The sequence below is a fragment of the Vicugna pacos genome, chromosome 18 (genome assembly GCF_048564905.1).
Source record: "Vicugna pacos chromosome 18, VicPac4, whole genome shotgun sequence".
Lineage (NCBI taxonomy): Eukaryota > Metazoa > Chordata > Mammalia > Artiodactyla > Camelidae > Vicugna > Vicugna pacos.
The window spans coordinates 27,389,861-27,416,390 of record NC_133004.1 but is presented as its reverse complement, the minus strand read 5'-3'; the positions used below and the strand labels follow the sequence as shown (position 1 = coordinate 27,416,390).

The 26,530-nt window shown below is 38.8% G+C and overlaps 1 protein-coding gene across 4 annotated transcripts in view; it reads right to left on the bottom strand.

Moving 5' to 3' along the window:
- Positions 1–6,832: 6,832 nt before the first annotated feature.
- The window catches only part of REXO5 (RNA exonuclease 5), a 29,586-nt gene continuing 9,888 nt past the window's right edge, over positions 6,833–26,530 (bottom strand). For 2 of the 4 annotated variants that reach the window (XM_072942702.1, XM_072942704.1), the window contains exons 6-20: positions 26,258–26,401; positions 23,807–23,895; positions 22,774–22,889; positions 21,551–21,689; positions 21,323–21,417; positions 20,532–20,634; positions 18,094–18,197; positions 17,227–17,347; positions 14,395–14,499; positions 13,761–13,898; positions 11,237–11,329; positions 10,399–10,615; positions 9,996–10,183; positions 8,942–9,060; positions 6,833–7,110 (exon numbers count right to left, since the gene is read on the bottom strand). In XM_072942702.1, coding sequence (XP_072798803.1) covers positions 7,029–7,110; positions 8,942–9,060; positions 9,996–10,183; positions 10,399–10,615; positions 11,237–11,329; positions 13,761–13,898; positions 14,395–14,499; positions 17,227–17,347; positions 18,094–18,197; positions 20,532–20,634; positions 21,323–21,417; positions 21,551–21,689; positions 22,774–22,889; positions 23,807–23,895; positions 26,258–26,401 — 1,853 coding nt within the window. In that variant the 3' untranslated portion in view covers positions 6,833–7,028. Of the gene's footprint in view, positions 7,111–8,941; positions 9,125–9,995; positions 10,184–10,398; positions 10,616–11,236; positions 11,330–13,760; positions 13,899–14,394; positions 14,500–17,226; positions 17,348–18,093; positions 18,198–20,531; positions 20,635–21,322; positions 21,418–21,550; positions 21,690–22,773; positions 22,890–23,806; positions 23,896–26,257; positions 26,402–26,530 lie in introns of those variants that run through there. The other 2 variants (XM_031687532.2, XM_072942703.1) reach the window with 2 other exon arrangements.

The following is a 26,530-nucleotide window of genomic DNA, read 5'->3' as shown; positions in this document are numbered from 1 at the left end:
ATTGCTCTTCCCCAACCCCTGCCAAATTTGAATGTATTGTTCTTAACCCCGCCTCCTATAATGACATTTTGCTGTGTGTCAGCCGGTTGCCTCAGGAGTTCTCCCTGCCAGATGTGCCCACATGTATGGGTTGGGTCCAAGATGCCATTTCTACCCTTCTGATAAGAAAAATCTAGAGCCAGGTCAAGATCCAAATTTTAACCAAGCCTCCAGGCCCAAGGAAATCAACTGAAAATGTACCAGGCAGTGTTTTCAAAATTAAACTTCCCTAAGGAAAAGTGCAAACTAGCCTTCTTGGAAAGAAGATAGCCACACAGTATTAGCTGGTCTTTGAAACTGTATCTCCCAGGGACTGGTGCCAAAATGCAGTCCTGAGTGCAGGAGCCCGCCAGGCGTGGGGCTCCAGAGTTCTTGTGATGGCCTTGTATATACTATGCTGTACTGTGCCAGACTGTATAAGCAGTGGTGGGAAATTCCTGGGCTAAGGACCTGGTAGAAAAGTTTAAAAACCAAAACAGAAGATCTGTATTTAGGACTATGTTCGGTTTGCCGCATTTTAAGTCAAGTCTTCACTGCAGTGAAACCCAAAGGTAGACCCAGTTACACAATTACAAGGTGAGGGCTGGAAGGAAGCTGCTGCTAGGTTTGTTTTCTTATAATTGCCTGTTCTGTCATTTTTCTTTTGTCTCATGCTTAGTGACCACCTGAACATCTTGGTAACTGACAAAGGTCTTCCTTGGGGGACTCCAGCAGTATCTTGTTTAAATGAGATGGACTGAAAGCACTGTTCAGTCAGTAAATGTTAATTGGGGGTCATTTGAAAACATGTGATGTTGCCCTTCCTCTTACTCTAGTTTTCTGAATCAGAGGGAGTTCCCACCCACTCCCCCTTTAGAGTTTATTCCTTTGCTAAGCAGTAATTATATAGCATATATCCAGTTTAACCTCGACTCAGGATCTGCAGATGTGTTTCCTCATTGAAAGACAAAATTGATGCTTGAGTTCTGGTTGCAGAAGCAAGGTTGGTTCAGATGGCTGAGTACCCACCAGATTCTGCTTCTGATTCAGGTGCTGGGGCATCACACCCTCCCTGTTCTGCTTGGAAACAGCCTGCTCTTCGACCACCCACCTTTCCTCCCTACTACTTTCAACACAAATCTTGGATGTTACCAAAGGAAGCCATTCAACAGCTGCTGTGGTTCCCCCCACCAACACGTTTATTCTGGGAGAAATGTCTTCCCTCTGACCCTGGTTCCCAGCCTCCTGAGTCTGTGACTAGTTGCTCTTAACCTGTTGCACTAATGAATATGATTCTAAGTTTCAAAGGGGGAATTTGAAGCAATAGGCAAATGGGGCTTGGATAAGTTGGTCCTATAGGTACCCTGCCTTAACCCGCTGAGGTGATGAGTCCACTACTCATACGACCTTCCACCTTTGTGATTTCTCTTAGTTTGTGACCAGTGTGTCTGTTTCTTGAAGTTGTACAAACTTGACAAGTTAATACTTTGATTTGTATTCTGTGCACTGTTGCACTCTCCAGGTGGCCCCTTCAATATTTTATTTAACTTGTTACATTTTTGTCTGTCTACATTTTTTTTTTATTTGGAAGGTAACCTGCTGTTGGATTTAATAAATTTGTTTACTTGACTACTGACAATTCTGCAAAAAACAAAAACAAAATAGTGACTTCCTGCTGGGGTGAGATTTACCCACTGGGAGCCTCTTCCAACATATAGGATGGCAAATCCTATGCTTTAGAAAATTATCCAGATAGTACAGGATCCCCAGACTACAAACATGTATGCTAACCTCCCACTTCCCATCACCAAGTTTAATCGCCTTCAGAGTCCCAATATTTGTAGGCAAAAAGCGAATGAGCTTCACAGGGCCACTACCTAAACAGTCTTACCGTGGCAACTGACGTGGGAATCCCAAGAGGAATAAAAAGTGAATTAGAACACTGTGCTAAATGGATGGCTCCTGAAGGCTGGCAGTGATTAAGGCAAAGGAGATAAGCTGAAACTGTCAAGGGCCACTGCTCTGTGATCTTTGGCAAGTTAGTGAAATTGATCTGTAAAATCAAGAGACTTACTTCTATCAGTGTTAGGACTTAAAACAACATCTATAATTTTTAAAACACCTGAGACATAAGTTTAAGGTTTCCAAAAGGATGTTGGTGAGTAATGAAAGGAATCCAGGGTTAGGAGGGGGGTTGGCATGGTCAGACATGACCTCTCCCAAGTCACTGCCCCTCTTGGGGGCTCAACTTCCCTCAGTGCCAAATTAGGGGAATTGGGGGCCTTAGACTAACATGACCTCTGATGGCTCCATCTGGCTTTCATATTCTAGAAGTCTGACTGTGGTCGACCACTTATGACCCTTAGCTTCCTTTCATTGTATTTTCTGTCTAGTTATTACTCGTACTCAGGAAAGCTATTGGCTAGCCATCTTACTCACTTTAATGGAGGCCCTGATGGCCTTCCCAGGAATTGCCAGCCTCATGTTGGTATCTCCTAAAAATACCAAGTACAGTGGTGGCATTAGATATGCTTTTATTTTTCTCAACAGTTGGAAAGGACTTAGGAGTAACGACCACATCCTCTTGCTAGCCAGGAGAGGGTTATATGGTGTCCTCAATGACCTGGAATTTTCTCTTTTCTCTTCCTCCTTTATTACCAAGGCCAGCATCAGACAGAGGCTAGAAGGGAAGCGAGGGGTGACTTTTTCTCACTTAAAAAGTCTACCTCTAAAGCACATGCTTATTTTTCCAACTGGCTCTTGGGCTTATGTCTTCTTTGGCTCTTCTGAGTTATTTAGCCCAGCCAGGGCCTTAACAAATAGAAGTGTGGGGAATAATAAAGAGGAGATTATCCATTTGGGTGCTTGTATAGGGCATGGAGCTTTTCAAAGTGTTGTCATGGTGCTGTATGGCTAACATCCAATTTCTGATCAGGTAAGGGATAAGCGACTAACACACAATTACCAAGTAAGTGTACCTGTATGTGGAGTGGACTTTTTCTAGCAAGAATGGTATCCTGAAGGTAGTACTGACGGTCCAGAGTCACCTCAGCACTGGCCTCTTCCCTCCTCTCAAGCCCAGCTGCTGGTGCACACGGCTGGGTTCGCTTTGGAAGCCATTCTCTAGCTCTGGATTGTGATTTTGATCAGGGTCCAGAAGCGAAGTTAAGTTGCCTGGGAAGTTAAGGCAAGTGAGCCAGCCTTAACCCCGCCACTTTCCTTCCTTTGCTATGACTTGTTAGGATGCCCTGTCTTCTGAAAGCCCTAAGACTCCTACCTGGGTTTACCATTCTTCCTCTGTAACTTTCCAGCCCTGGTACTCTTCTTACCTTAGGGGTGCTGAGAAAGCCTGAGTGGAACATGGCAGCAGTGCAGCCGGCAGCAGAGCATCGGACTCTGTATAGCGTTCTGTAATCCATGCTGATGAAGACTCTGTGGGCTCAGTGTTTATCTGGGGTGGTGCTGCTCAAATTGCTGGTTTATTACAATATAGAGCTACAAAATAATATGGTACTAGTGTAAGACAAAACAGAAGAACACTGAGACACAGGCTCTTGTACACACTGGCTTACACAATAAATGATGCAGCCTCCTTTATTGGGTAGTAAAGGTAGACAATTGGGTAAAATATAAATATTTGGGGGAAAGCTATCATGTGCCAAAGTAAATTTCAGGAGGAACAAAGGCATAAGTATAAAAATTAAATCACATATATATGTAATGTATATAATATATAAATAACATATATATAATCAATGGATATTGATCTCTGAATCAGTCAAGACTTTCTAAGCATAAAAGCAAACAAATCATGAAAGACAAGAACAGACTAAAACTTACCTTAAAAAATTAAACACATTTTTGCAATAATTGACAAATGGACACTATAATTCATTAGGAGACCTTAAAAATTCAGTGTGGAAAAATAACAGAAACATGGGCAAAAGATATGGACAACTCATTAAAGAAAAACAACTGGTCAAAAATCTTCTGGAAAAAATGTCAATCTAAAAGGTATTCAAATTAAACGTATAATGAAGAACTTTTTTAACCTATCAAATTGACCAAGATTTGAAACAAATTGATGCTAGCAAACACAAGGTAAAAACTTTCCTGGAATTAAAAAAACTTAAAGTGTTCATATTCTTTAGCCTACTAACTTCACTTCTAGAAAATTTTCCTCAAGAAATATTATCTTTCAAAGATGTGCAAGGATTATGATTTAGCAGTATCATTTGGGAACAAATTCAGTGTCAGCAACAGGGGACTGTTTTAGAAATCATGGCATACATCAACATGTTGGAATATTAATGCGGCTATTAAGAACTGCTTTTGAATAATGGAAAAAGTATGACAGAAGATTGTAAAGTAGTGGTTGTCATTGCCTCTGAGTAGTGGGATTAGATGTGATTGTCACTCTTCTGGATTTTAAGTTGCCATTAATGGGTTTCCTTTGTAATAGGGAAGAGACTACAAAAGGGGGGACAAAAGGAAATGAAAACAAACATGGCCGAGTGTCCCAAACAACCCCACTATGAGCGAGGCGGCCAGAAAGTTAGGTAGTAGTATATTGAAAGCCTATACCAAGTTTTCTGTGAAAAACCTTTGAGTTGCTCTTTTCTCCCAAATGAGAAGCTGCTTCAGCAGCTGCCTTGGCAGCTTTGCATTGGCTGCCTAGAAGGGTGTGGGAGGAAAAATGCACAAACGCACTTATGAATGGAATGTGTGTTTTGCAAGAGGCCAAGTTGGCAGCCTTGGCTTCCAAAAGGTGGGAGCATCAGCTGAAAGAACAGTGTGTGCAGACTGAGGCCTCAGAGGCCTTTTGTTCCAGGCCCATCTCTGCAGAGTTCTGGAGTTGGGGGCCCATGGGGAAACTTCCAGCCCCACCTATCCAGGAAAAGGAATGGCCTAGGCTGTTCCCTAGGAGCAAGCAGAGTGCACTTGGCACAGGGAGCCTTCATCTGCTCTGTGATCCTGCAGCTGAAAGATGATCCTCAGTAAAATGTAGGCTTTCCCTAATTTAATTCTCATGATAACCTTATGAAGTAGTTGCTAGCGTCACCATTTAAAAAATGAGGCTCACAGAGGGAAACAGTGGGCTCAGACACAGCCCACTATTGGTCATTTTCCACAAACTGAATATCTGAATATTCTTAATAATCCTTAAAAGTAGATACATCTTCATTTTTGAGGCCACGGAAATGGACTCAAACAAGGTGACTTGCCCAGGAGCAGAGCTGTAGCGCCAACCTAGGCAAACACTTGTTTTGTGTCTCAGGACTGGACTCTCAAGAGGTAAAACAGCAGCTGAGCTCCCACAGCTCTGAAGCTCAGCTGCAAGAGGAAAGAATCCAGCAACAGGCAGTTTCAAGATGTTCTCAGAGCCTTGCAGCAAAGGGCAGCAGTATACCTGGGGAACTTTGCTCTTTACAAGGGAACTTCAAAAGTTGCAGTATCTCAATTCAATATCAAGCTCTTCAGTTCTGGCTCCTGGTTCCCAACTTCCATAAGGCCAGATCTTATAGCAGTTACATTTAAAGGATTAAACACTGCCTCAAAGGTGCAACCTTGAGAGTTCATTTTAAGTAGAATTATTATTTTCTACTTATAAAACCAGTATTTTTTTAAAAATAAGCCTACATATAGAAAAGCATTCGGTAAAATCGAATTTGCTGATCCCACTAGTCAGAAATAAACACTTCGTATTTTGGCATACAGCCCACCAGGTTTTGTTCCAAGCCTATGCATATCTTTGTATAATTTTTTCTATAAAAATGGACTCAAGCTATACAGAAGACTATTCTGTAACTGTCTACGCCTATAACCTATAAAATGCTATGAATGCATCACGTCTCCACAACAACCCTATAGGATAGGTACCATTATTATGTACCAAGTAGAGAGATGTCAAATTTATTCATGTTCACACAACTGAAAAGCAGGAAAGCTGGGATTCAGTCAGGCAGTCTGGTCCAGAGGGCTACTGCTACTTCTTACAGATCTCTCTCACTAGAGGTTTTATTTACACACATGTGTGCACACATACACACAATTTTTAAAAATAGTCACCCAGAATTCCATTTTAACCCTACGATATCCCTCCGTATGTGTTATTGATAAACTGTCCTATTACTGGAGGATACTCGAGTGGAACCGCAGGCTCCCAGTGGAGGCATCAATTTACAAGGTTCTTTGGAATGATACATACTGCATGTCATGTTAGTTCATCTTTCCTGGAGGGCTAAAGTCAGTTTGGGAACTGTGTGTGTCTGTACCCATGTCCTGTCTCCAACACAGAATGTTGACAGTTTGAGAGCTGATAAAAAAAGAGAGGGTTTCACTGAAAACTGAAGCTTCCAGTTCTAGCGGGGAGCTCTGGTGTGATGGAGGCACCTACTGGTGAAGGGTAACACTGCAGTCTCACCCTGAAAGGAAGCGTTCCTAAACACTGAATTTTTAAAGGGGACTTCCAGTGCTGGTTAACAGCTAGAAGTCTTCAACTTTCCTCTGTGCGGTGGATCTGGCAGATCTTCAGCCAGCCTCTTTTTCCTTCAATTTTATAATAGCCATCAATGAAAAAATAGTTTGCCTTACAGAAATTTGCTTCACAAGAGTTACAATTTTGACAGACTATATAATGGCTGTGTTTTCTCTACAGAAGTCACTGCTCCTGGTTTCCTTACCTATAATATTCCATTTAATAGGAATGCTACATGAAATGAGCACCTGCTACAGTACCTGTATATAAACCCAGTGACACAAAGAAAGTACAAACTGGTTTCCCCGCTTCACCCTGTCTCAAGATGAAGAATGCTTGAATTTTAGGCATTTATTGAAAATTTGTACATGCCATATAAATAGATTAGATTCCGTAACTGGTACAACATTTCCACAAAAGCTGTCTGCTACACAGAGAGGCCTGGCAGCCTCCAGAGTGCCTGCAGCCTGATCACATTCTCTGCCACGGCCCTCGAGCGGTAAGAATGGCACATGGGAAGTGGTGGGCAGACTCACGAGCACATGTTTGGGGTGGTGTTTTCCTCTTCGTCTTTTATTCCCATCAGCCCTAGGCCAGAGAGCGATCCATGAGTGCTGCAACAGATGAGGAATGATCATAGTTTTTGTCTACAGAAGTGAATGAATGGTCATAAACTCAGGTAGAGAAGTTTTTTGTTTTTGGGTGGGGGGCATGTGTATGTGCTATGGAGCAGGGGTCAGGCAGGTCGACAGCTTACTTATGGAAAGCTACCTGCTGAAAATGGTTCAATGGAAAGAATACTGACTAGTCCCAGATGCCTAGAATCAAATCATAGCTCTGCCACTTAACAGATGTGAGGTGTATTTCAACTAAGGATGAATGATCTCAAACTGATCCTCAGTTTCAACTATAAAACTATTAAATATTTAAATTATTATCTCACAGGGCTTTTGTGAGGAGTACATACAGTAATAGCTAACATATTAACATATATGGAGGACTTACTGCATGTAAGCACTTCATATGTGTTCTCATTTAATTCTCCAAACAGTTCATGTACCTTATGTAGGTACTGATGTAGATATGATTGTTATGTATACTTTTCAAATTAAGAAACAGGCTCACAGGCATTGTTTAACTTACTCAAGTCACACAACCAGTAAGTGACAAAACCAGGTAAGAATGGCAGTCATCAAAATCCTTTTAAATTGCTGTTAGAATTGATTTTTTCTTCATTTTACGTAAAACACTTTTTAACACCTATCACGCGCCAGGCACTGTTTCAAAACTTTGCAAAACGTCAACTTATTTAATAATGTATGCTGTAAAACACCTAGCACAGTGCTTAGAATTTAGGAGCCATCCAGTACGTATTAGTTCCCTGCCACTTGAAGTGAATGTTCATGGAACTGGGTTAGAGGGCTGAGGTGCTCTCCAAGGCAAGACAGGCAGAAATGAGCAAAGACAAACACAGAAGCTGCCTCTACCTGATGTCTGAACTTCAGCTAATAAGTCATAGGTCTTTTGGGTATGGACAAGTGGAGCTTTGAGTACTGGACAGTAGCTCTGGAATTAAAGATTGGAGCTCTGATCCAGGCTCCAAGGCCTAGAGTATTCATGTTTTGCCACCTGGGACCTTGGGCCTGGGAAGAATCCTGGAAAGTCAGAATTTTAAGGGGCTTTTTAGAAATAATACAACCCAGTGATTTTTAAACTGTCCTTTTTTCAAAAAAGCCATGTCTCTTTCCCTCCTCCTCCCATATACACATTCATTCATCTATCTACTCACTCATTTCAGAATGGCTCACCTTTACGCTTTAGGATTTAACATCAATTTTTCTTTTAAAGTATGGGTTTTATAATTTAAAGGGTTTGAGAATTACTGATTTACTCCAAATCCCTCATTTTACCAAAGGGAAACTGAGGTCCACAGTGAGAAAAGTGGCTTGGCCACTTGTCAGAGGAGATAGGTGATAGAGCTGGGACTAGACCCAGAGTCCTGCTCCAGTTTTCCTCAGGCTTAGAATCAGCAAAACAGGCTTTAGCTCTTAAAAGTTAACAGAGGTGGCGGGGGGAAAGGGCAGGAAAGGCAGGAACACACTCCTCATATATGGGAAGGCCTTGGTCACAACTGAGCTGAGCCTTGCCTTAGAACTTCTTGACCATTGTGACTCAAGTGCCTCTTGTTCCAGAGAGGTTGCAGGTTTAAAGGCCTCTGCCTTTAAAATGGGATGAGCTGTCCCCTTGAGGGACCACTAAGTATAGTTATAAAAGAGCACATACATGTAAAACAGGAATACAGTATCTATCTTTCAGAACTGTGAGAACTAAGAGATGATTCATTTCAGTCCTCATTTATGTGCCTGGATGTTAACAAAAGGCCTTTCTCCAAGAAAAGCTTATGTCCAGAAGTCAGAATCAAGAGACAACCAGTTTGGTCCTTACCTCTTGGTTCCTGGCAGCAGGATGAGGCAAAGGGCGCCTGAGCCCAGGCTGTGGTAGAGCTTCCCTATTTTCCGGCTCCAGCGCCAGGCTGCTATCTTTGGGTGGTCCACCTTCAGCATCTAGGATCAAAGCCAGGTGCTGACGACGCTCAGTCAGAGTACCCTCTGTTCACCTGTGGAGGAACTGCAACATTCCTCCTCAGGCTCCCAGGAGAGGCTCTGCAAAAGTTCTGTCTGAAACTGAAGCCCCTACTGCAGGGCTCCCTGTCCACCCCAGCATCCCTAGGCCTCCCAGTCAGTTTAGGAGGACAGCTGCTGTCCCTTCCTCCCAATGGATCTTCCAGGGCCCCAAGCAAAGGGAAGCAAGTCACTAAGGAGAGCTCTAGTCTAGACTCTTGCCTGGGCAAGGCGCTCACCAGCCCTGCTCTCTGTCATCTGCTAAGTGTGGGAGATTAGAATAGGGCAGGGTTTCCCAAACTTAAGCCATTCACCTTCTAGGTTTACACTTCTGGTTCTGCTGTGTATCCCTCTAATGATTTTCTTTAAAGTGAGTCAATTTCTTCCTTAGCTTCATCTAAGTAATACTACTATCCATGAAATCACAGGCTCAATGTCGTGGTTGTATACTTTAATGAATAGTAGAAAACAAGTTCATAGCTATAAAAGTGGGGGAAAAAAGTTCATCTATGACCACCAAAAATCATCTTGTGTATGTACCACACTTCACAAAACCTCAGGTCACTTAAGACTTTTCCAGCTCTCCAACTTCTACGTTAGCCCCTCAAAGTCCCTTGGAGAGCCACCTGGAGGACTAAAAACCTGATTTTAGCAAGAATGGAGGGGGCAAAAGTAGGAGAGATCTTGGAGAAGGTGTGTCCAGGGCTAGAAGAAGCTGGAATGTGAAGTAGGACTAGTGCTGGGGCAGGAAAAAAAAGACTGAAGACCTGAGTAGGACTCTGCTATTTCCATAATCAGAAGGCCAATCCCTACAGCCTGCAAACCAAGTTAGCTACCTTTCTCCTCTAACTTCAGGATACATCCGTTCACTCACTCACCTGCAATGCTTCCTTCTCCGAGGGGGGAGGTATGACACGAAGCCCTGGGGGCCTTCTTGATTCAGGAGGTAATCCCCTGAGCCATGCATGGAGGTGCCTAGTGGTTAGGGCATGCCTGCCTTTCAGCTTCCAGTCCTTGCCTTTGAGAATGTCAAGGGCCCTTTGGGCACTGCCAAAAGTTTTGAATTCTGAAAGCAAGAATACCCACTTCTGTTATTAAGGGTCAAAAAAGCTGATCACCACCCAAACTGAAGCCCAGCCAAAGAAGAAGGACAGAATCAGGAGATGCTGACCTGGTTTAGCCCAGGAGGGTTTATTTGGTGAAAATTTCCTTTCTCTGACCTCATGTTATTACCATCCCTAATCTCCTTCCCCAAGGCTATAATTGGTGGCTTGGACTTACTCAAGAAACAGTAATTTTTCTGCTTTCCAGTTTTAAGATCTTTAGGCAAGATCACAGCTTCTAGTCCCAGGAAGAGGTTACACTGCTGCAACAGCCGTTCTTTGAAGGTTTCGCTTACTCCAGACAAGTATATTGTACCTCGGTTCTCAGAATCTTGTTCCAGCTCATTTACAAGCACATCACAGTCAAGGGTGAGCTCCGTCACAGGCCTCTGCACCTAACCAAAGAAACATGGCATTAGTGGTATAAAAGTCATCATTTCAACCCCCAGGACTATTATATACTAGCAAGTAATTTAATTCTGTAGTTTCCTCATCTGTATAAGGAGGCTAATGATAACTGGCCAACAGGACTATGGCAGAGACTTAAGTAAGATAAATAAATACAAAACATAAATATTTTTGTGTAAATACTCTCTTCCCAACCACCCGCAGTGGTAATCAGCTCTTTGCCATCGATGGCAATGAAATTCTGTTTAATTGCATAAGAGACTTCAAAATACCTTTTGATTTCCGCTGAAAGGTAAAGTAAAGGGCAACCACAGAAGACCACCCAGAATAAACCATAAGTAGTGATAAAGAGTACAGGAAGAACCCAATGTAGTTCAGGCTGATTTGGACAAAAAGAAAGCTGTCTTGTCTTAGGTCACCACTAGAAGAATGCCAGGCTTGGCTTAAGACTTTCCATAATAGAAAGTCTTGTGCCTGAGCCTCTCAAGGACACTTGTCTAAGATGTTATGCCTCAGGGCACTGTAAACACAGGCCTGAGTAAATACAGGCACTGAAAACAGAGGGCTGAGTAAAGAGTGCTCCTTTATGCTTTCTCTGGCCACCCTACCTTGACGCAGGTACCTTCTACTAGAATGCCATCCAAAGACTCTATGGCCAGCTGGGCAGCTTCCAGGACTTCGTACTGTATACAGAGATGTGGCTGCAGAAAAACCAAGGTTTCCTTACTTTTGCTTTCCAGGTTCAAACTGCTAGAGAAGGGTTGGGAATGGGGCCCAACTAAACTACAGAGGCCAAAGCCACCAGAATGGATGTCCTTGCTATACTGGGCTAGACACTGACTGCAGATCATCAATTTTAAATGGAAACACCCTGGTTCAGGAACTGGTTTTTCAAATACACAACCTTTATTTGTCACTTAAAATTGAAGCCTTCTCTCCCTGGGTGGTATGGGGAAAGCACTAACAAATTCCTGACTACCCAACTTGCTTTTCGTACTATTTATTATGAATCACTAAACATCACTGCAAAGCATAGGTAGAGATTCCCATTTGTCCTGCTAGCTTAAATTTAGATAGCAGCTTTCGTACAAGCCTGTAGAGGTTCTTACATTCTTCTATTAGATTTACATCTTCAAACTGACTACTCTTCTACTTGATTAACACAGGATAGCTAAATCTTTGTGATGGCCTTAGCCATAGCATCATCACAGAAATTAAAGTGCTCCCATAGAAAAGCTTCATTTTGCTGGACTCAGCAATATGAATGACATCAAGGGCACAGACCACAAAAGAAAATAAGATAAGCTGGACTTTATCAAAATTTAAAAGTGCATCAAAGAACTATCAATGATGTCAAAAGGCGGCAGAAAGAATGGTAGAAAATATTTGCAAATCATGTATCTAACAAAGGATTAATATCTAAAATATATAGAGAACTCCTAAAACTCAACAAGAACAAAAATCAAATAACCTAAGTAAAAAACAGGCAAAGGACTTGAACAGACACTTCTCTAAAGAAGATACACAAATGGCCAATTAGCACACGAAGAGATGCTCAACATCACTAATCGTTAAGGAGATGCAAGTCAAAATCAACAGATACCACTTCACATCCATTAGGGAGGCTATTATCAAAACAAAAACACTCCCCTCCCCCCACTCAAAACCAAGTGTCAACTGGAATGCAGAGAAATTGGAACCTTGGTATTGCAAGTGACAATATAAAATGGTGTAGCCACTGGAGAAAACAGTATCGTAGTTCCTCAAAAAATTAGATACAGAATTATCATTTAACTCAGCAATTCTACTTTCATGTATATGCTGCAAAAACTGAAAACAGACTCAAACAGGTATTTGTATATCCATGTTCATTTCATAGCAGCATTATTCAGGATGGCTAAAAGGTGGAAACAATCCAAATATTCATTCATGAAATGGAAGGAAGAGAAGGGGGGGAGGGGGAGAAGGAGGATGGGGAAGGGGAAAAGGAAGGGAAGAAACAAAAAGGCAAGACAAGACAAGACTTACAGGAGGAAGTTACAGTCCCCTGACATACCCTTCCCATGCTTCAGTCTACCTTCCCAGGAATGATCTTTTTATTTCTATTTTTAGGTGTAAGAAAGGCATTAATAAAAGATTTGGGGAAAGCACATTTTAAACATTGAGGATTCTGCACTTAGATCACTTTGGAGACTTGAATTTTTCCTTCACTTTAATAGTTATTAGTTATGTTAAATAGCTATACATAATAGATTAATGCACCAGATAAATAGTTGCCTATGTCAAAATTCTAAAGGTACAAAAAATTTAGTGAAAAAACTTCCCCTAACCTCTGTTCCCAGTCACCTAGTTCTTCTCTCCCTGTAGGCCTTCATTGTTACCAGTTATTGTATATCATTCTACAGACATTTTAAGTTTTTGTTTTCAATTCTTTTCATGGTTTCCTGTCTCTGTGTAATGTGTTTAGAATGCTGTTATTGCTTCATGTAATAACTTTAGACTTTTCCTACTGACTTCCTGCTATGACCATGAAGATAGAAGCTTACTCATTACATCCTTTTAAAATGGCAGGAATTTTTTAAACCATATGCAAGTATTTTTTCTTGAAAAGTAAAAATAATTAAACTCTTTATAGGGTTTTTATGTAAATAACTAATAAACAGACTAACTCCATAAGACTAGAGAACTAACAACAAAAAACGTCCTGTTCCTTCTTATTTTAACCCAGCTATGAGCCTACTTTGGATTTAAGCCCTACAGAGACTTCCCAACAAATGGAACCTACCGCTCTTTCAAAAAGGCATTTTTTATCATTTAAAGCTGAGGTCATAAGCAGGAAGCCCACTTTGTCTGGCCTACATGATATTTAAGAAAATTTGAACCAACAGTATGAATTTGGCAGATTTCTCAATTCTCAAAACAAAACAAACAAAAACCCCCAGAAGACCTGGCAATACTGGGCACAAATTCTTTTAAGTGAACACTGCTCCCATGAGACAGAGCATGTCTCACTGCAGTTGGTGACAATCAAGCTCACGTCACTAATATCTGTTATCTGAATGGCCCTAGAAGGCATCTGAATTTCCTGCATTAATCTACAAGGTCAAAATCTGAGTTTTCTCGTCTCATTACCTGATGGGTTTCAAGAACAAGAGTCATTGACCGGATTGGGCCAAAACTCTTAAACAGCCTCTTTAGAGCTGTAAGGTTACAATTTTTGCTAAATGGTCCAGCAAAGACAGTTGACATCTCTGTCCACTTGATCTTCATCTATAAGAAAAACAACAGAATATTGTTAGGAGGTGCTGATCTGAAGAAATCATGAGTCAAAACATGGGATAACTCCTTTCAAGGAATTTCTCAACACAAACACTCACCAAATGTACAAGGATTTGTACACAGGGATTTCACTGAATCATTACTTGGAATAGCAAAAATTCCGAAGTGCAAATGTGGAAAATAGGTATAATCATACAATGGAAAACTATGCAGCCATTAAAAATAAGGAAAATCAGATTATACAGTGCTATGAAAAACTGTACAAGATAAATTAGAAAATGTTAAGGTTAAAAAAAAATAAAGCTGCAAAACAGTACATATAGTCTGATTCCCATTTAATAATGTGTTTCCTAAAATGGAAATATACACATAGGAAAAATATAGAGAAACACACAGTAAACTTAATACAGTACAGATTACTTTCCTTAATGAGGGGAGATTATAATAAGCCATTAAATAAATCATCTAGCAGAACCCATTCACTTACCCTTTTGTTCATCTCCTCAGTGAGGTTGGGTGGAAAGGGTTCAAAAGAGAATTGCACGATGCTGAAGGGAAACAGGGGGATTTCCACTCTGGCCTGCTCAAAAACCTACAGAGAGAACAGTACAGCCTGAATGAAGCAAGAACCCAGTAGTCTACTGTGGCTCTTGGAGTTGAACCACAATTAAAAAAAACACATTGGTTGTCTTTTTACCCATTTTAAAAAGCATTATGAGACTGACTTCAAGGTCTAGAAGAAAAGGTCTGGTGACACTACACAGTCTTGTAGGAAGTAAAGGGAATAAAATTACATGCACCCAGATCTTTAGCATTACTGAGAAACAGAAACTACTACAAACTTCAAATTACCTCTAAGTAAAGAAATAAGTTAAATTCCAATAGAAATTCCACCATCCCATATTGCTACAAGCCTGTGAGTAGAGAGGAAGGAGAGGAGGCACAAGAAACTCTGGGAGGGAAAAAAAAAAATCAAGGGGATGGAAGACTTGGATGAAGCATAAACAAAGTCACTCCCAGAAAGAAAGTACCACTAAATGCCAAAATAATGAACACAGGTCACAACTTGGATAGCTCACAGCACTTGACTACAAGGAAGAGGCTTGGCAGCCTCAGAGAAGCAGCACTTCTGGGGAAAAATCGGGTATACAGAAAAGAGGCAATACCCTGTTGGAGACACAGTAGTTAAGTAAAAGAAAGAAATAGGGAAATTAAGAATCCTGCAGAAAGATAAATAAAACAAATGCCAATCCCTCCCAAGAGCATTATAAGCTTCTTATTCTTCCCAGCACCGTAACATCTTTCTCAAAAAAAAAAAAAAAAACACAAAACCCCAACACTTTAAAAAAAGAAAAAAGAGAGCATGACCTCAGCAAGATGGAGTACAAGGGAGCTCTAGGCCCTCATTCTTCCAGATACTGCGATGACACTATAAAGACCAGAATACCTTTGCAAGAACTCTAGAGACCAATTGAGAAACTATAGCACTCAGAACCACCACCACCACCACCACCACCACCAACAAAATAAGAAGGGATTCCAGCAAGAGAGAAAGGAAAATATGCAGAGTTTTGTGTCCCTCCCTTATCTGACCTAGCAGGGCTCAACATGGAGGAGACATCCCACACTGGGGATCCTCCCCCTAAACAGAAACAAAAGAGCAGACCATGTATCCAATGTCATGGCTAGTCTGTGGGCTGCCTGAAGGGACTAGTGTCTGTCTTGCCTGACTCAGAGCACTGATAGGACTGGCAGCCTTGTTTCGGAGCCACTGAAAACAGATGCAATCACAACACATTAGAGCTGCAGTTCCAAAGCAAGTGTTAGGAGAAGCAACAGAGTACAAGCTCTGAGAACAAACAGGGACAAACTGCTCAGGGAATATGAGACAACTAAAAGGACATACACAAGTTTAGAGAAGACACATTCTCAAAATAGGTTTGAGAGGTCCTAGAACCTTGGGTGGGGCTGATCATGAAAGTCTTCCCTTCCACAATGCCAGACCCTAACAATGGGAGAGGTAGTTGGCTTTTTTGTTTTCTTTTCCCATTTTATTAGATCCCTACCAAAAAAAAAAATCATATGACATATAAAGAAAACAGGGGAAAATGACTCAATCAGAGGAAGAGAATAAAGCTCCAGAAACCACACCTAAAGAAACACAGAATGAGCTAAAAGAGAACAAAGATAAACAACTAATGAAATCAGGAAATTGATGCATGACATAAATGAAAATCTCAACTAAAGAGACAGCAACTATTAAAAAACAAATTCTGGAGCTGAAAAATATAGTAAGTGAATTGAAAAACTCACTCAAGGGGTTCAATATAGGACTTGACCAGGCAAACTTGAAAACAGATCTTTGAAATCATCAAGTGAGAGAAAAGAAAAAAGAATGAAGAAAAGCAAGTAGAGTCTAAGAGGTTTATGGGACACCATCTTGAGGATCAATGGTTTCAGATTAAAAGAAACTAAAAAGATTTGACAACTAAATGGAGCATGTGACCCTAGTATGGATACAGTTGTGAAGGGAAAATAAATGCTTGAGGACAAATAAGAAAACTAGAATATAGACAAAAATTAGATAAAAGTAACTTATCAGTATTAAATTCACTAAAGCTTACTGTGATTCTATAAGAGAATATTTTTATTCTTAGGAAATACACATTGAAGAATCTAGGGGTAAAGTACCATGATACATGCAGCTCACTCTCAAATGGTTTAGAAAATAAAATGTCATATAGGCAGAGGAAAAGAGAAGAAAGAGCATGAGTGCACAAGCATGCCAGCATACATACGCTAAAGCAAATGGGGCAGTGTTAACAGAAGATGGATCTAGACAGAAGGTACACAGATGTTCATGCAAATTTGGAAATTATTTCCAAATAAAATGCTTTAAATAAAAATACAGATCTTCTAAACAAGGTAACATAAATCATGCTTTGCTGCATCCCTTCTGCTTTACACATACAGCAGTGATAGGTAAAATATAAAAAGAGAAAATGAAAAAAGATATAGTCAGGCTAAAAACAGAGAAAAACATATCCATCAACCAGAAAAAGAACAGAAATTCAGAGTGGTGTGCAAAGCCAAAGCCACAGGACTGCTGGGATCTGGAAACAGACACTGGCAGTTGACAGTTCTGCTCCTATGGGGTAACTGGGACTAGAAGTGCTCCACACAAAATGTGAGACAGAAGCCAGACTGGCTAATGGTAGCTAGGACTGATGAAAAACACCTTGACACTCACATGAGTTGCAAACAGTTACATTATCCTCTATTCTGAATGCAACCTTCAAAGAGACAGTGGGTCACTCACCTCTTTATTTGAAAAGCACTTAACTGTTTGACAGTTTTTGGAAGAAGAAAGTTCACTAGCATCTGCCTCCTGGGTCAAGAAAAGGAGCTTCTGGCCCACTGAGTCCAAGCATTCTAAAACACTGTAAAGAAAGAGATCAAGGTAGGAACAACAGTTTTCCCTAACCTAAGAGTTATTTCTCTATACTTGCACTAACATGGTAGCCACTAGCAACATGTGCTTATTCAAATTAATTACAATTAAATAAAATTTCAGTTCCTTAACTGCACTAGTCACATGTTCCATACTATGTGTGGACTTCACTGGACAGCACAGATAATGAACATTTCCACTATCGTAGAAATCAGATTGGACAGTATTGCTCTACATCTAGGGAGAGAAAAGATACACAAAAAATATACTCAAAGCTCTTTATCAAAGTTTAGACTAGATTCTAAAGATATGACACTTTGACTATGGTGTGGAGACAAACTCCCGAGTGTGTTTTTTGCTTGTTTTTTTTTTCCCAATCTGGGCAATACATTAAGGCTACAGCTGGCTTTTCTAATCAAAATACCCATTAGTCTATCATTTCCCCTAATATCACTTAATTCAACATATTTCAATGTCTAACTTTTTTTGTAAAGTGAGTCATTATAAGTCTAGTCAACAGATTCAGGAAATTGGAAAAATAGAAGCTACTTAGGGCAACAGGTGGTATTTTTCCCTCCATGGTTTCTGTGATGGAAAAATGTTACTCACACTATTTATTGGTAAACATTCCTCAACAGACTCAAAAGAGAAAAAAAAATTGCCAGGTTTTATTGTTAAATAAGAAACCAGATAATTCATTTGTCTCTGCAACTGTTTAGAAGTGAAAAGTGTTACCTTGTGTTTAGTTGCTGAACTACTTCCACTGTATTTCTCAGCTCTTGGCCTGCTGCATGCAGTTCTTGGTGACTAGCTAATGCCTCCAGATTTAGTTCTGCAATCTTAAAGAAAATAAAGTGGTAAAAATCATCTAATATCTTGCAAAGTGTTTGAGGCTTAACAAAACAAAACAAAACAAAACAATCCAAGAAAAACCCACTCCAGTGGTGTTCTCTGCTTCTGTAGACAGTGGCTTTGCTGTTGCCACAGTCCCAGGCTGGCTTCAGAGTTACCAGATGGTTTTTGGCTGCTTAGCCAAGAAGGGCAATCTGTTACCAGCTGCTGCTGATGTCACATGAGTACGGGACAGGGCCAAGTAGGGCTAAGTGAAAAGCAATGGCAATTTTGCCTCATCATTCATTCCATGGTCACTTAAAATTAATTCTCTGCAAACACGCAACTTTGGGAAATGATAAAAGAATGGCTTTCATGGCAACGTAAAAAAAAGGGCTTTTTATTGGTTTAATACAAAATCATGAAAAGTATTCGACTTATTCTTTAAAGTGAACACTTGGGAGTTTTGATGTGTAGAGATACAGGTTTTTTTACTTAGAATCATTTTAGATTTGCAGAAAAATTATGAAGATAGTAGAGTTCCCATATATACCTTACTCTCATTTTCAACTATTATTAATATCTTAGATTAGAATGGTATATGACACAATTAATGAACCACTATTGATATGTTATTATTAACAAAAGTCCATGCTTAATTTAGATTTCCTTAGATTTGACCCAAGTGAGATACAATTTTTCCTGGAAATCAAGTGGCAGCATAACAGAATGCAGTGGTTCTCAAAGTGTTGTCTGAGAACTCCTATGGGTTCGAGAGACCCTTTCAGGGCAAGTTCATGAGGTACTCCCTTCTTAACTACATAACCCACAGATTGAATGTAAAATGAATATGAGAAAAATCACTTGTCTCCTAGTAAGCTAGACATTAAGGAGATCTGCAAAATATGTAAAAAATATGATGCTCTTACTATAAATTTTTTTGAAAATGGCTTTTCTCCATAATTTTTGTATTAACATGTAATGGTTTTAAAAAATATTTTAACAAATTAATAAATACAATAAATATAAATTTTCTCAAACGTAACTTCTAATATGATAAATGTTGATAGATATGACCCACATAAACATAAAGCTCTTTGAGGATAAATGGGTCCTGAGACCAAGTTTTTTAGAACCTCTAACGTAGTGGCTTAGAGTAGGGGCTGGCATAGTCCAGTCATTAGATCAAGTCCAGTTCAATGCCTGTTTTTTGTAAATAAAGTTTTATTGGCACACAGCTGTGCCCTTTCACTGACATACTGTTTTGGTTGCTTCTGCAGTACCAATAGTAAGCTGAGTAGCTACAATAGATAGCAAGGCCTGTAAAGCCTAAAATATTTACTATTTGGCCTTTACAGAAAAAGTCTGCTAGTTCCTAACGTAGAGCAAAGACAGCCTTTAGAATCTGACAGACCTTGGTTTGCGTCCTGGTTCCAGCACTAACTGTAGAACCCTCAGTAAGTTATCTAACCTTTCAAAAACCTCAGAATGCTCATACACAAAAATTGGAATAATAATAGTGAATTTATAGGGTTGCTATAAGGATAAGATAATGTATACAAAGCATTTTAGAATAGTACACTTAGTAAGATCTCAGTAAATGGTGGCCATTATTATTTGCATGTCCAATAAAATATTTTACAATGTCTTTCTACCACCATGACACAAAATACTATTCTGGCTTTTTATTATTCAACATGGACTACAATTCGTTTCATAATGGGGTTATGATATACAATATTATGCAATGGGACAATCTAACAGATTAGAATGCATTATAACAGGTCTGTCAGAAACTATTTCCTTTTCAATGCCTCCTTTATTATGTGATGTTCTAATCTGTGCCTGTTGAACTGCTGTTGAAACAATGATATGCGACTGTCACCCTAAAAAAGCAAAAATCTACGTAGATTTTTTTATAATTATTACAATTATTAGCATCAGCTACAATGGTGAACACATTATGGTGCTTAATATATTCAAGCACTGTGCTAAGAGCTTTATACTGCATAGTATCTCTTTTATCCTCACCAATATCCCAGAAAAGTGTGTTCCCATTTTACAGATCTAGAAACTGAAGTTAGTTGTTCAGAGAAATTGCCCTAGATCCTATAGCCAGACCTGTGACAGTCCATATTTTAAAAGAGGTAAGTCCAACTTCAGAGACTAATACTATTATAATTTAACCACTATATTATGCTACTAATGTAGGTCTTAATTTCAAATACATGTTCAGCTTGAATTACACTCCTATTTTTGTAAAGAAAGGTAATAGCATTAGATTGGTGGTCTGCGACTCTCTGTTCTAGTCCCATAATTTTAAGGAAAGAAAACATACTAACCTTCTTTGGGCCATACTTAAGGAAATATCGAGCCAACTCAAGGGTTGTTCTAGCATCTTCTGTGGCATCATGACCAAGTCTATCTGAACACTGTATATCCTTCCTGGAAAGTAAAGGTAAAATTAACGTACCTGGGAGCATTTTTAATGATAAGATTCTTTCAACCACCCCAAATATTCTGGCTACATGTAAAATTTCAGCACTCTAATAATCAGATTTGAGTTACATCATGATTTCTTTATTACTTAGTGCCAGGAACTGAGAGGTACTGATGATGTACAATGATCAGGAATGGCTTTCTGCATCTCCATTTTATTCTCAGTAGCATCTTAAGAAGTTTCCTTATTAGCACATAAAGACCCATCACATTCAATAACAAAGTATCAATGATACAAATAACTATAATTTATTTAAATAGTAGAATATATGCAGCTTTTTGGACTATTTTAAACCATACTATAGTGAACATTATTGTACATACATTTGTACATAAGAGGATACATTCAATATAGGAATGTTATGTTTTGAAATTTTGGGTAACTTTTCTGCCTCTCCCTGTCTAGTTCTACCCATCAGCTTTCAACTGTGAATAAAATTCCTTTTTCTATTCCCACAATTTTTTCATTTCAGAGTCATACTTCTCTTGTGTTAGGATCCCAGAATTCATAGTAATGTTTACAAACTAAGAGGGAGAGCAGAGACTCTGAACTTTGCACTATGCATTAAATAAGATACAACATGCTAACTTATGCGCAATCTATCAGGAAAACATTATATGCAAACCTACCTACCCCAAAATAGCTTTAGCTAAGAATTTGAGCTTAAATCTTCTGCCCTGCTCTCTGACATAAAGCAATGATGTATCAATAACATATGGATGTATCATCTGAGGAGGAAAGAGAACAGAATGAGTAGAGTCCTTTATAAAGGAAAAAACAAGTGGGTTGGGGGATAGAAAGTAGATTTGAAATAAACGAAAGAGGCACATAGAAAAGCTAAGTGCTAAATCAGATACTCACTTTCAGTGCTCTGAGATCTAAATCTAAGGAGTGGCCCACTAATATAGCATTGGGAGGAAGCAGTGCTTTTAATTGTCTCTGTACATCTTTGAGTTTGGTTGTCACTGGGTTAAGAATCTTCTTGGTGATTCCTGAAAAACTTTCGATATAAAAAGAGAAATGGGCACACCAGGATATTAATAATGGAAAGTCATTTCAAAAAAATTCTTCTTAAATTAAAATGTAAAAATGATGAAAATCAAAGAAATTAAAAACTGCCCATAGTCCCACCACCAAGAGATCACTTTTTACGTTTTAGTAAATATCCTTTCGTATCTTTGATACATATATATTGGTATATACTTCATTATTTATAAAAATGCAATCATAATGCATATGCTACTTTATAACATGATTGTAACATGTTATATATCATGAACAAGTTCTCACATCAATAAATCTATTTCAGAACATCCTTTTAAATGGTTAGAATACTCCATTAGATGAATATAAGATTTTAACCAATCCCCTACTTTCAGACTTGTATATTCCCGTATTTTTCTAACACTGACAAACCTGCTGATACATACATCTTTGCCACACATGACTGTTTCCTAAGAATACTGTCTGTCATGTCTGCTAACAGGACAGTCTTTATTAACTATCATGATCTCTCTGTGCCTAAATAAGCATGAATTGATAGGTACAATTACAATGGACAGAAACAATGATGTTTCACTGGCTTTTCTTTGCCTAATCACTATAGTGTGCACATTCTGAAAATACATGCTAATCTTTGGAAAGACAGACACAATTTTTGAGTCTCAAAGTTCCGTTATGGAAAAAGTTTTGATTTTTGAGGTCAAGGCAGATTAAGCTCTAAGATTATTTGACTTCCAAATGATGACTTGCAGATTTTTCAGATGAGGTCTTATCAAAGGACAAAGCTGTTTGGCAGCTGCTAGATAATGATTAAAACTGGCAGGTTCAATGACAAGGAAGACATTATTCTGGTGACTTAAGGTCACAGGAAGATTAGAGAACAAGAAGGGTAAGCGCATTATATACCAACATTATGCAATTTCAGTATTAAAATTTATAGCTGTGGCACTCCAGCCTTTTCTTTCATAATTATGTAAGTAAATAACACCAAACCAAACAGAGGCTACAGGCTATTCCTTTTAAGTCTCATTCGACTCTAGCCTGACAGCTATAGGAAGAGCTGGAGGCAGGATGAAAAATACCTGGTGAGGTAATCCACAATCTTGTTGTCAGGTTTAACAAGTTCATCCATAACACAGCAGCCTCCTTCAGCAACCAGTGAGATGCGTGTTAGTTCTCTCCCCTTGGATGTGAGGCACTAAAAGACCAGGATGTAGTCAGGTTGCTGAACCATGTAAGCCCTTGCTCCCTCTCATTATTCAAGACATGTCAACTGTCATCAACTTGGGATCTCTGTGATGATGGCACAGCCTTTTGCTGACTAGAGGATCCAGTATGAATGAAATTAAAGCTAGGCAGCCTGTTGAACATTACACTTAAGGAAGCCAACATAGTACAGTTTCTCTGGGAAAGATATGCTCAAGGAAGAGAGGCAGAAATAGTAACATCAACTATAATCATACCATTTACTCAGTACTACATCCTAGTATAAGTACCACTTTAAAGTAATTTTTATTAGCACACTCTATTATTATCTAATGCAATACCAAGCATTTCATATATACTACCTCATAATGACCCTATGAAGTAACCTCTATTATTATCTCCACTTCACAGAGGGATAATTAGGGAATTTGTCCAGGATGACAGGAAAGGCACACGACAGACTCCAAATCTTTAGCATTAGTCACTCTGTTAAGAACTGAGTTCTAAGTGAGAGGAGATACACTGCCTTTGAAAGGAGACTTGCTAATTAGACAAAGTAAAACACAAGGGGAGATTAAGCAGGGAAATCCTACTTGTGGTCTTTAATGTGTAAAACTAAGCCAAACTGACAGTAATTGATGCAAAGTCTTCAAGGCAACAACAACAAAACACTTGTTCAAAAGAGAAGGAATAAACTTCTGGTAATGTTTAAAAATTAGATTAAACATATCAACTAGTTAGAAAATTTATGTGATATTTAATCTTCATCCTGAAGCAAAGATCCAAATTTTCTAAAATGTGAGTAAAAGGGTCTACTTTCAGTCATTTAAATACTGAAATTGAGTGCACTCAAGAAAACTAGACCCTAGTTTGCGACACCCCAGCTGAAAAATTAAGAGTAGTACTTACCATTTCACAGTCAAGCCCAAAGAGAGGACTGTTGTCTGTTATAGAACCATTACATTTGGTAGGTACAAAGTTTTCACAATCAGGAAAACCTAGGAGGAAAAGGAATGAAATATTTGCCTTTAGAAACAGTAAACAGCACCTCTAGATTTATCCATGGAAAACCGAAATACCACATTTGCAGGGCACCTTCTCTATGTTAGATACTTGAAATAAAAAGATTAAATAAAAGAATTTTTGTCCTCAGTTTTTTTCTCCATCTACTCAATTTTATATTCTGGGAGAATAATGTAGGTTGCTATTATTAGAGATACTAGGGCCTAGACTCCCTTGCAGTTAACAAGTAACAATTTTTCCCTCATTAGAAAATAAATAACTAAATTATCACTAAATCCAAAGTCACTGGACCCTTTCCATACAGGCATTAAGGGAGGATTAAATAAAGTATGCAAATGACTGCATGTGGCATCTTTTTTCCCAAAACAAGAAAAAGTAGGAATGAGATTCCACCATAGAAGAGATCTAAAAGGATTCCACTGTAGGCAGAATTTTTAACTAACATTCACCACACACACACTTGCACCCAGCACCACCCTTAAAATTCCTCTGAGATCTCTGTTTAATAATGTGCCTCATTTTCTGGAATCATAACCTGAAAATTCCCTAGAGGCTAAGATCTAGGTTTAGGGTACAGGGGGCCCCTCCATTGTATACCCTAAGTCAATAACCAGTCACATTCAGCTTAGAGGCCCAAAAGTGTCTGAATGATTGAAGAGTTCTACCTTTAGAGGTTGAAACAGTAAAGGTAATGCCTAGATCTTGTTTGACAAGAAATTAGGGGAGTATGAAAAGCTTTGACGAGTCTCTATGTCACAGTACCCTGAAATTTCCAACTGGTTACAATGAAAAGAATCAAAATACAATATAGACCAGAAAAGCAGTATCCTCAAATCTGGGAGACATTATGCTTGCTGCCCTCCCTATCTATATTACTAGTAGCAATAGTAACAAAAAGACTTAACTTTTTAAAGCACTATGTGCCCCATGGCAAGCTCTTTTTGTATATTAACTCAGTTAATCCTCATGGCAATCCTATGACATATGAACTATTAATTCCATTTTACAGATAGCTTTTTCACTTAAATAAATCTACTTTGAAAGGAAATTTATGTCAGAATATAAAAAGAACTCCAATAACTCAATTTAAAAAAGCCCAATTAAAAAATGGACAAAGGATCTGAAAAAGATATATGAATGACCAGTAAGCATATAAAAAGACGGTCAGCATCATCAGCCATCAGAGAAATGCAAAACCAAAATCACAATGAGATACTATTTCATACACACTACAAAGGGTATAATCAAAAAGACAGAACATGGCAAGTGTTGGTAAGGATGTGCAGAAATTGGAACCCTTTTACATTGCTGGAGGGTATGTAAAATGGTACACTTGCTTTGTAAAACAGTCTGGTATTTCCCTTAAAAGGTTAAACATAGAGCTACCATATGATCTACTCCTAGATATATACCCAAGAAAAATAAAAATACATGTCCACACAAAAATTTGTATCTGAATGTTCACAGCAGCATTATTACTAATAGCAAAAAATAGAAACAACCCAAATGTCATCAACTGATGAATGGATTAATGTTGTATATCCATACACAGATTATCATTAGAATCAAAGTAAATGAAGTAATGATACATGCTACAACATGCATGAACCTTGAAAGCTTTATGCTAAGCCAGTTATAAAAGAACACATATTGTATAATTCCATTTATATCCACAATAGGTACATCTATTAACAGAAAGTAACTGCTGATTTCCTAGACTAAAGGGCGTTGATTTCTTTTGTGGTGATGAAAGTGTCCTAAATTGGTTGTGGTGATGGTTGTAAAACTCTGTAAACATACTGAATTGTATACTTTAAACGAGTGAACTATATAGTAGGTTAACTATATCTCAATAGGTATTTTTTTAAGCAATTTTAACTTAATTACTACTGTGATTAAGAGGTAATAAATAAAAGAGAAAAAGCATTTTTATTAAATTCTTGCTACATAATTGACCGAAGCTCTGAGCCTAGATCTGTCATATTTATTAAAGAAAATAGGAGGTGGGGTGGTTGAAAGATTAGAAGTACTAGAGAAGTGTTAAAAAAACATTCTTCTTAATGTTCTAAGAAGGACTGAAGGAAAAATGAAAAAGGAATAAGTTTCCCACAAAATATTTCAATGCTATTTAAGGTCTTGTTCATATACTACCTAAAATCAATCAGGTACACACTCAACACTTTAGGAAACAATTGCGCTTAAAGCATTTCCTCATTAACAGAAGATGGAATAAGTCACTTGGAAAGCAGCCCATAAAAATAAACTTTCAACAGTAGTATTTCTTTTTAAATTGATACTCTTCCATTGTTACCAACATCAGATTAAATCTAAACCAACCTTGTAATGGAAAGTGGTATGTTTTCATTTCCTCTTTTGTAAGAAGGCATCTGGTCAAGCCCACTTTCTTAGAGCCGTACTTTTGAATGATGGGGTCATTCTGTAGGTTGCTGCTGACTTTTGGGCTGGCAGAAGGTAAAGACTCTGAAACAAGAACAACCAAATGTATGTTAGAATGTGTGTTTAAGACATCTCCAAGGACATGTCTTTTAATGCTGTATAGGGTAAGCACAGTGAAGATCAAAAGACTTATAAGACCCAGTGCCCCAACTT